The 11,276-nt window shown below is 41.3% G+C and overlaps 1 protein-coding gene across 1 annotated transcript in view; it reads left to right on the forward strand.

The window, feature by feature from the left end:
• Positions 1-1,229, forward strand: part of POGLUT2 (protein O-glucosyltransferase 2) — an 11,365-nt gene extending 10,136 nt beyond the window's left edge. Inside the window, exon 10 of the mRNA XM_007461517.1 lies at positions 990-1,229. Coding sequence (XP_007461579.1) covers positions 990-1,007 — 18 coding nt within the window. The 3' untranslated portion in view covers positions 1,008-1,229. The remainder of the gene's footprint in view (positions 1-989) is intronic.
• The last annotated feature ends 10,047 nt before the right edge of the window (positions 1,230-11,276 follow it).

Consider the following 11,276-nt stretch of genomic DNA (forward strand, 5'->3'; position numbering starts at 1 on the left):
GGGGCGGTGATTATAGGTATTTTTCATTTGAAGGAATATATATTGTATAAAGTTATTATATGTATTATATGTATATATAAAATATGCTGGCTTGACATTATTTTAAGCAACAGCATCATGTCTCTGAACGGACAAACTCAGAACTGTGGCATTGGAACCAAAGTTGAGAGCGCAGATTTGGCAGTTATTACATCTGCCTCTCAAGCGGGTTTAAAAGGAATAAGAAGACTACCAGCCCCGATGGCATGATGGAGCCACACCTCATCCAAGTTCACAGATTGTTAAATATTTAGGAATTTTTCATAGTGGTTAAATTTTGGTAGCTTGGAATCCATCTGGTGGAAGTATTTACACCATGACAACAGTACATGCTACAAATCAGTTTTGGTTGTCTGTTTTGTTTTGGGGGGGAACTGATTTGCCACTAACTGGCTCTCAGAAGTGATACATCATCAGCATTAATTCCTCTCAGTGCTGCAAGGCCATAAAATCAGTGAAAGCCAGTGACAAAATAGGAATTTCCAGACTCAAAACATGCTCCCACATGGAGTTAGTGATTTGATATCAGAACACTTCTGCTGGCTCCAAATGAAAGTGGGCAGCTCCCTTTCTCCACTCCTCTTTTAAAATTTTTATCTCTAAGTGACTTTGAGGGGTGCCAAATGATTCCCCAGATTCATAGCAGTTAGGGACTAGAATGATAGCTTTGTTTATTTTTTGCCCATTGTCTACTCTAGCCGTTCACTGATACCATTCATAACGCAAGCCTTTTATCATAATACAGACCCTTAGATGTTCAGGTTCCCCACCAATGTGACTTTACCCTTGGGTGATTCCAAATAATAGTCCTAAAAGCCTCTAGCAATAACTTGGCTTTTTTTTTCCCCTTCTTTCATCTTTAGGGGAAAATAATTAATAGACTAATGTAAGCCTTCTTGACTCGTAGAAGACTTCCTGATGGCTCTAAATATTTTGTTTCTTAATTGCAGACCAAAGATGAACTCTGATACGCAAAATACCTTTCCTTCAAATAATGGTGCTCTGAAGACTCTTCTTAACTGAAAAGAAGAAGAATGTCTTTTAAATATTAATTCCATGGACAATATAAAATCTGCTGTGTGATTGCCTGGATTATGAAGATATGATTCTTCTTATTATGCAGTATTCCCATGACTGACTTTTAAAGCACATTTTTAGAATTTTATAATAAAAGCACTTTTATTTTAAAAGGCTGTGTTGTGCTAATTGTTAGCTGTGTTTGGACCATGGAGCCTTAAAACGAGAGGGTGCCTGGGTCCTGGACTCAGAGTGAAGCATCACAGGAGCCACCACCTACCCACACAAGGGGTTTACATGAGAAAGCAATAAACCTCTGTCTTTTTTTTTTTTTTTTTTAAAGATTTTTTTGATGTGGACCATTTTTAAAGTCTTTATTGAATTTGTTACAATATTACTTCTTTATGTTTTGGTTTTCTGGCCGTGAGGCATGTGGGATCCTAGCTCCCCGACCAGGGATCAAACCCACATCCCCTGCATTGGAAGGCGGACCTCCAGGGGAGTCCCTAAACCTCTTTCTTGTTTACACTATTATTTTGGACAATCAGTCCCTCACAGCCAAACCTAATTCTAACTAATACATCTTCCAAGGCTTTTCTTAATCTGGCCTCTGCCTGTATCTTTAATCAAATCTCTCACAGCTTCCTAATATGTACCCTGTAGTCCAGCAAAATCAATCCCTGTTCCTTCTGTGCCTTGTTCCTTACCTTCCTTGTACGTGCTTCCCCTTGGTCTGGAATGCCATGACCCTCTTCTTCCTCTGGCTTAGATATACTCCAATGCTTATTGCAGGAATCACTCCCCTGAATCTCTCCATCTGTGTACTTCTAACGTCTTTTCCCTGCTATGGGGCCATGATCTAAATTGTAGTCTTTCTCCCTGACCACATGTTAAGCAACTTGATAACAGAGACCGTGCTCTTCTGTTTCATAGTGTGCCTGAAACTAGAAAGATGCAATAAGTATTGAATGGATGAATGAATGACTGAACGAAAATTACCCTGAAATGTGATTAAGAGAATTAAAAAGGAACTTGAAATCCTAACACTGAACAGTAGCATATGGCCCACAAATTCCTTTCCTACTTGTTTCCCTTCTACCCATCTTCCAGTTAAATAATGTGTTATAAATTTTTTAAATCGTGGAATGTTTCACATATACAAAAGTATATAAAACATAAACCTCCAGCTTAAAAATAATTATAAGAACACACTCATGTAACTACAGAAAAAGAATCCTGATCCTTCTTGGCCCATCTGTGCATTTCCTTGTAAAGTCTAGTCTGCTGGCGATAATTGGTGTTCCCTGCCTTATGGACACATCCCTCCAATCTTTGCCTCTGTCATCACATGGTCTTTCCCTCTGTCTCCATATCTTCTCCTTTTCTGTCTCTTAAAAAGACACTTGTCATTGGATTTAGGGCCCACTCTTAAGTCCAAGATGATTTCATCTTGGGAGTTTTAATTACATATGCAAAGACCCTGTTTCTAAGTAAGGTCACATTTCCAAGTAGTCAGGTTAGGACTTGGACAAATCTTTGCGGGAGCCACTATTTACCCACTACATCTTCTAAAAACATTCCTTTTGAAACTAAGAACATAAGGATTCCCATCATCACACACTCCATTCCACCTAATGCTGGAAGTCCAAGCTAGCACAGTAAATCTAGAAAAGAAGTAGAAAGTTGAGGATTGAAAAACAATAAAATTAACATTAAAAGCAGATGATAGGGGACTTCCCTGGTGGTGCAGTGGTTAAGACGCTATGTTCCCAATGCAGGAGGCCTGGGTTTGGGTTCAATCCCTGGTCAGGGAGCTAGATTCCACATGCATGCTGCAACTAAGGAGCCCGCTTGCCACAACTAAGACCCGGTGCAAACAAATAAATAAATAAATATTAAAAAGAAGAGAAACAGGTGATAGGCTATGGTACACAGAAAATCCAAATGAATCGACAGATAAGTTGTTGGAATTAACAAGAAAAGTTGGCATTTGTTGGGCTTCCCTGGTGGTGCAGTGGTTGAGAATCTGCCTGCCAATGCAGGGGACATAGGTTCGATCCCTGGTCCAGGAAGATCCCACATGCCGCGGAGCAACTAAGCCCGTGCACCACAATTACTGAGCCTGTGCTCTAGAGCCAGCGAGCCACAACTACTGAGCCCGCATGACACAACTACTGAAGTCCACATGCCTAGAGCCCGTGATCTGCAACAAGAGAAGCCACAACAATGAGAAGCCCACTCACCGCAACGAAGACCCAACGCAGCCTAAAATAAATAAATTTATTTTTTTTAAAGTTGGAATTTGCTAAATACAAAACTAGTATATAAAATTCACTTGTATTTTAATATACCAGCTAGTAACAGAAATAAAAATGTTTAAGGTAAAATTTACAGTAGCTCTGAAAACTATGACGTAATTATTTGAGGAATTAAATCTAGCAAAAATGCCCAAGATCTTTATAGGGGAAATTATGAAATCTCTTTAAAAAGTAGTTAAATCGAAAGATGTTACATGTCCATGGATTGGCAGACTCAAGATTAAAGATGTCAACTTTCCCCAACATAATATAGAGTCAATGTATTCCCAACCTAAATATACTCTGCCCCTCTTTCCATGGAACTTTATAAAATTTCCTTAAAAATATATGAACCTGCAAATCCAAGAAAAATTAAACACTTTTGAGGAAGTATGAATTGCAAGAACTTTCCCACCGTATAGCAAGACACTTTATAAAGCTATAGAATTTGAGACCATGTGATACTGCTGCAGGGATAGAAAAAAAGAGAGCAATACCTGAGAGCGATGCATAAACAGACTGGAAACTTGATCTGTGATCCAGAACTACAGAGAGTTGGAAAAAGGTTGCATATTTCAGTGAATGGAGCTGGGACTGTGTAGTATATTAATGATTCTGATTCCAATTTCAATGTGTGGTGGTTCTCCCCACACCACCAGGCTACTTTCCAACACCAGTTGGGTGTCCAGCAATTCAACTCAATTCTGACACTCTCTACCCAGAGATAGCATCAGATTCCTCAGGTTAACGGCTCAGTCCTTCACTTCAGATGCCAATCACAAGTCCAGGCTGCCACCTGTGCTTCCAGCCAACTGGCTATAAATCAGAGGTGCTCACAACCCCCTCCATGGGTTCAGTTAATTTGCTAGAGCAGCTCACAGGATGAAGGAAACCAGGTTAGTCACTAGACTACCAGTTTATTACAAAGGATATTAGAAATATAAAAATCAACATCCAGATGAAGACATACACAGAGCAAGGGCCAAAGCAAAGGAGCTTCTGTCCTCATGGAGTTTGGGGCCAGGCTTAATGACTTGTGGAAGCATCTAGGTCACCAACCTGAAAATTCTTCAAACTCCACCCTTTTGGGTTTTTATGGAGCCTTCATTACATAGGCATGATTGATTAAATCATTGGCCAGCCCCCTCCCTTCCCCAGAGCAGGATAGGAGGATGCTAAAAGTTCCAACACTCTAATCACATGGTTGTTTCTCTTGGCAACCAGCTCCCATCTTTTGGTACTTTCCAAAAGTCAACTGATTAACATAACAAAAGACCTCTTCATTGCTCTGTTACTTCAGAAATTGCAAAGGTTTTAGGAGCTCTGTGCCACAAATAGGACAAAGGAAGACAAAATACATATTTCTTATTATAAATCATAATGTCACAGATATCCATATATGGAAGAAAAACAATTGGATACACTCTATCCAAAGATAATTCCAGGAGGGTTAGTGACAAAAGGCAAAACATAATATAGGTGGGCTTCCCTGGTGGCGCAGTGGTTAAGAATCCGCCTGCCAACGCAGGAGACACGGGTTTGAGCCCTGGTCCGGGAAGATCTCACATGCCTTGGAGCAGCTAAGCCCGTGAGCCACAACTACTGAGCCTGCGCTCTAGAGCCCACAAGCCACAACTACTGAAGCCTGCGTGCCACAACTACTGAAGCCTGCGCGCCTAGAGCCCGTGCTCCGCAACAAGAGAAGCCACCGCAATGAGAAGCCCACGCACCGCAAGGAGGAGTGGCCCCCACTCGCCGCAAATACAGAAAGCCCGTGTGCAGCAACAAAGACCCAACGCAGCCAAAAATTAATAAATAATTTTAAAAATATATATTTGTAATTAGCAAAGAGGCTGTCTCTGAATTATAGTAGTATAATAGTAGTATGCTGGCAGCTGCAGTGGCTGAAGAATTATTAATTCCTTCACTTTGTGGCTCTGATAAATTAAGCCTTATAACATTATCAAAAAATGCCAACTCCAGAAATTTCTGGAACATGTGTTTCTCATTGTACAAAACTGTTTTTCTTCACCCTGAGAAGGTTGCCATTTTAATCTGTCACAGTGACACTTCCATAAATGGCCCGTATGTTCATTGGACCTCAGATGACACATTAGCATAGCAGGAATTCCTCTGTCAACACTGCCTCTTGTAAAAATAAGTGAAAAGTAGGTTCTGACAGGATGGTGTTCATACTATATCTCTGCTTGTCAGGATGGTGTTCATACTATATCTCTGCTTGTCTTATTAATCTTTTGTTTAAATGAACAGAGTTGAGATTCCAATAAGGAACTCAGGAGGACTGACTTTGGTTGTTGAACTTGGAGTCTGTGACCTATTGATGGATGATTAACTTGACAAGTCTCCTCTGTCAGTGTGTTTCAAAGTTTGGTTTAGAGAACCAGATTTTCAGTTTGAACATTTGAATTAGGGTATGAGAAATTGAATTGAAAGCTTCATATGCTCATATAAACGTACATAAATTTTTCCCTCCCCAAAAACATTTTTCTGTAACAATTTTCCACTCAGCAATAAATTATGGCTCTCTTTCCATAATCTTACATTTTTCTTAAGAAGAATATTTTGGATATGAAGAGAGGACGTGGCTGTAAAGGTGTGGTGTAAGGGTTGCTTGTGATTATAGATCAGTCCTATATCTTCATTAGAGAGCTGGTTACATAAATATACACATATGATAAAGCTATATAGAGCTACACACACACACACATACACACATGCGCACCTGAATGCATATACAGTTGTTGAAATCTGAATAAGCTCTGTGAATTGTATAATGTCAAGCAAGCTCCTGGTTTTGATACTTTTTTAACTTCCCATGAATATATAATTATTTCAGAATGATATTTTATTTTTAATAAAATTTCAAAAGTAATACATGCTCATAATAACAAAAAATCAACTTCTTCCAATCCCTACTTTCTTCTCAGTAGAACACCTGTTAAAAAGTAGATTTTCAGACATTTTTTGGATCCATAAACTTGGAGGTTAGGTCCATCAAGGACCCAGATCACAATAATTTATCTTCTCCACCCTTTCTACTAGGTAGGAAGGATTGTTTCTAATTTTCAGCTCTCCTAAAAAGAAGGCTGCCTGCTGGTAGTACGATGGGATAAATTTCTCAAAGTGAATTACTGAAGCAATGGGTAACTTAAATGTTTATAGATAAAGCAAAACAGAGAGAGACTACACAAACTATTCTCCCATTACTAGGGTTTTAAAATCCCATTTTTCTATATAGTCAGCAACACTTGGTATTATTCATCTTTTTCATTTTTGTCAATTTGAATACAAAAATTGTTTTTTAAAATATTTCCCTGATTATTTATGAAATTGACATTTTTTTTCCTTGTCTTTGACTTTTCGGCCTTGTCAAATTTTCAATTTTTATAATTTTTTCTTACTGATTTTTTTCAACTCTTTATATATTGTGGACATCAACGCTTTCTATTATGTTTACTGCAAATGTCTCCCAGTCTTTTTTGTCCTTTGACTTTGCTCACAATGCCTATATAAATATAGATGTTCTTAATTTTTATGTGGTCAGATCTGTCCATTGTTACTTTATAATTTCTTGGCTTTGCATCTTACATAGAAAGACCTTCTCACCTTGAAATATAAAAAAACATTTTCCAAATTATTTTAAAATATGATCCTGTAAATTTTTAGGATCTTTTGATAGCAGTAAAGATCCCTTCTTATTGTTCTTCTTAAGACTGTTCTCAAATTTTTTTTGTCTATTCTTCCAGTTGAACTTTAAAATCACTGTAAAAATTCCAAGTGAAATTTCATTAATTTGAATAGTTGATGAAACTAAAACGTCTATTGTGTTTTCCTATCAGGAAAGTGGTGCATATTTCCATTTATTCAGGTACTTTTTGGGGAGGGCGGTGGCTCTTAAGTAAAATTTTATGTTTTTTCATATAAGATCTTGAATGTTTTACATTATGTTTTTTCTTGGGTAGTTTCTACAATTGTTTCTATTTTGCTTAGGCTTTTTTAAAAAATTATATTTTTCTAGCTAGTTATTTAATGTGTTTAAGAAAACTGTAGATTTTTCTGTCCTGTACCCAACTACATACTGCACTATTTTATCAGATCTAATAAACTTCACTTGATTTTCTCAAAGAATCATATCTGAAAATAATGACAGTGTATCTTCTTTACCATATTTATAATTTTACTTATTTTCCAGCCTTATCGCATTGAGTGGGACTTCTAGCACAATGTTGAATAACTGTGGTGATAACAAACATTCTTACCTTGTTTCAGACTTCAGTGGTGCATTCATCAGGGTCCTCCAGAGAAACAGCCATTAGGTTGTGTGTATACAGAGAGATTTAAGGACTGGCTCACGCCTGATTATGAAGGCTGGCAAGTCCACAATCTGCAGTTCAAGTCTGAAGGCTGTCACTTTAGAATCCTAGGAAAGACCTATATTGCAGTTCGAAGCAGAAGGCTGTCTGCTGGCAGAATTCCCTCTCACACTGGGGACGTCAGTCTTTTGTTCTCTTTAGTCCTTCGACACATTGTGGAGGGCAACCTGCTTGACTCAGAGTCCACTGATTTCAGTGTTAATCTCATCCCACAGCACACAGAAAATCCAGAGTAATATCTGGCCACATATCTGGGCCCCTTGGCCCAAACAAGTTCACACATAAAAGTAACCATCACGGGCTTCCCTGGTGGCACAGTGGTTGAGAGTCCGCCTGCCGATGCAGGGGACACGGGTTCGTGCCCTGGTCCGGGAAGATCCCACATGCCATGGAGCGGCTGGGCCTGTGAACCATGGCCGCTAAGCCTGCGCATCCGGAGCCTGTGCTCCGCAATAGGAGAGGCCACAACAGTGAGAGGCCCGCGTACCAAAAAAAAAAAAAAAAAAAAAAAGTAACCATCACAAATGGATTTTATTCAATAAGTATTTATTAAGCACCTAATATGTGCCAGACATTGTATTAGGCTCTGGGCATACAACAGGGAACAGTCACTATCTCTTCTGAAAGAAGAATGAAATAAACCAGTAAAAATAAATAAATAAGCAGGACAATTAAGGACTGATAAATAAAACCAGTTATTACAGAGAGAAAGTGGGCTGGGTGGTGGTGACTACTTTAGACTGGGTGACCAAAGATGCTACCGATTTTTCACTGTTAAGCAAAATGTTTGTTATGGTTTATCAAAAACAACCGCTATTAAAATATGAAATTTCCAATTACTAACTTATTAAACAGGAAGAGCATTAAAATCTTATTAAATGCTTTTTAGGCATCTATTTAAATGTTCGAGTTTTATTTTGATTTGTTTTTGTTAAATTCATAATGAATTACATTAATAGTGCTCTAATTTTGAAACATTGTAAAAACTCCATTATAAAAACTCCAAACATCTAATTATGTATTATTCTTTTAATCCATGGATGGATTAATTATGCTAATATTTGGCTAAATCTGGCCCACCACTTGTTTTTGTACAGCCTGCAAGCTAAGAATGATTTTAACATTTTTAAATGGTTGAAAAAAATCAAAATAATAATAATAATGATGATGATGATGACATGTGAAACTCATCTGAAATTGAAGTTTTGGTGTCCGCAAATAATGTTTTGTATTACTCTCCTATTGCTGCTGTGACAAAGTACCACAAATTTAGTGGTTTAAAACAAAACAAATTTATTCTCTTATAGTTCTGGATTTTAGAGTCTGAAATTAGTGTTTCTGGGATAATGTCAAGGTGTTCATGGGGCTGGGTCCCTCCTGAGGCTGAGGGCAAGATGCCTTTTCTGGCTTCTAGGGCCGCATTTCTTACATTTCTTGTCTTGTGGTCCCTTCCTGCATCTTCCCAGCCAGCAGTTAGTATCTTCAAATCTCTCACTGCTTCTGTCCTCACACTGCCTTCTCTCTGCCTGAGTGTTATAACAGTGTTATTCATAATAGTCAAATAGTGGAAAGAATCCAAATACCCATCGACTGGCAAATGGATAAACAAAATGTGGTTTACCCATAAAACTGAATACTATTCAGCAATAAAAAGAAATGAGTTAATAGAGGGAATAAAGTACTATTACATGCTACAGTATGGATGAATCTTGAAAACATGATTCTGAGTGAAAGAAGCTAGCCATAAAAAGACCACATATTGTAGGAAATGCCCAGAAAAGGAAAATCTACAGACAGAAAGTAGGTTAGTGGTAGCCTGGGTTTAAGGGTAGAAGGCAATGAGCACAGTGTTCTTTTGGGGGTGATGTAAATGTTCTTAGATTATGGTGATAGCTGCCAATGGTTATAAATTTACCGAAAACCACTGAAAGGCACTCTTAAAGTGAGTGGCTTTTATGGCACGCAGATAAAGCCGTTTTTTAAAATCTGAGCTAGAAAATTAGGAGACACGTAGAGAAACGTTCATTAAGCCTCTGTAATGCGCGAAAACTCTTGAGATAAATGACCATCAGTGGTTTTCTGCATTGTGTCTCCTTACTTGTGCTGCGACAGAAAAGAGGGTGGTTCCTAACTGCCCTGGGCTTGGGGAAGATTCTTTCATCCGAGAGGTATTGATTTGCCAGGAATTCTTCCATAAGCGGGAGATTCAAGACGAAATAACAACGACAATAAAGACCCCTGCCTTCAGTCCGGGAAGGAGACAAATTCACAGTCTGTTCGGTGACCGGGGTGGAAGGATGATAGGTGGAAGGTCTTTGGTGGAAGGACCAAGGTGCGCGTGAGGCGCTTAGAAAAGGCCTCACTGAGAAAATGGCAAGTTGAGCGAAGACCCCAAGGAGTTGCACCGGTAGCCACTAGATCTCTCCGAGAGGAGGGAAGACCAGGACAGAATCCCTGTCCTGAGGCCTCTTCTGGTGGGTTTGGATGTGAGGGGAGTGAAGAGACCCGGGCGTCTAGAGCTGAAGGAGCCGGGGGAAAGAGATGAGTAGGAAACGGGTAAGAGGGGAAGCGACCGATCGTATGAAACCTTCTGATTACGGGAGAGACGGGAAGCCTTTGCAAAAAGCGTTGAGATGAAGGCTCACCTTTCAATGGGGTCCAGCTGGCCACTGCGTCGATAAATAGCGGAAAGGTGGTGGGCGGGCGTGGGAACGAGAGGCCCTTTGGCCGACTCTTTCAATAATCCGGGCAAAGACGGTGGTGGGGCTCGGGCGGGTCTGGTGTTAGCGTGAGAAGTGGTTGGATTCTGTACATATTTGCCAGTCGAACAAGCGGGGTCGCTGGATTGACTGCGGGTGTGTGAAAAAGAGAACAATCAGAGCTGACCCCGCGTTTTTTGGCCCGTGCAACTGCTGGAATGGAGTGGCTGGGACGGGGAAGGGTCCTGAGCGGACGCAGTCGGGACTGAGGCAGCAACAGGTGGCTGCACGTCAGCGCCCCCAGCGTCGGAGAGCGGACGCTACCGCAGCCGCGTCCCCGCCGGCAGCGGCGGGAAAACTCTCGCTCCCAGCGGGCACCGCGCGCCGGCTCGCGCGCCCTGTGGGGGCGGGGCCTGCGTGCGCGTGCGCCGTAGCGGGACGCACTGGCGGGTGAGGCGAGGCGGTCCCTTCGAGTTAGAGTGTGGAAGTTCGCTCCCTGAAGAGAGTGAGGGCGGTTAGGTGCTCCCGGCCACTTTCCCGTCCCCGGTAAGTGTGGCGGCGGCGGCTGGGGCCGCCAGATAGGGGACGGCTTCCGAGGGGCCCGGGGGCTTCCCGTGGCCCCGCCTGAGGCGTGTCGGGCTCGCGGCCGTTGCCCCTCAGGGGCTGTTGGGCGGCTCCGTGAGGCGTGAGGCGTCGGTTCAGTCCCGCGGGCCGCGGCCGCTGGGGCTCCGGCCGTCCGGCCGTCCGGTCGGGAGGCGGCGTGAGGGGACGGTGCGGGCGGGGAGAGCCGAGCGGCTCTGGCCTGGGTCCCGCGAGCCGGACACCGGCGG

This window comes from Lipotes vexillifer, unplaced genomic scaffold, assembly GCF_000442215.2.
Source record: "Lipotes vexillifer unplaced genomic scaffold, Lipotes_vexillifer_v1.1 scaffold655, whole genome shotgun sequence".
NCBI lineage: Eukaryota > Metazoa > Chordata > Mammalia > Artiodactyla > Lipotidae > Lipotes > Lipotes vexillifer.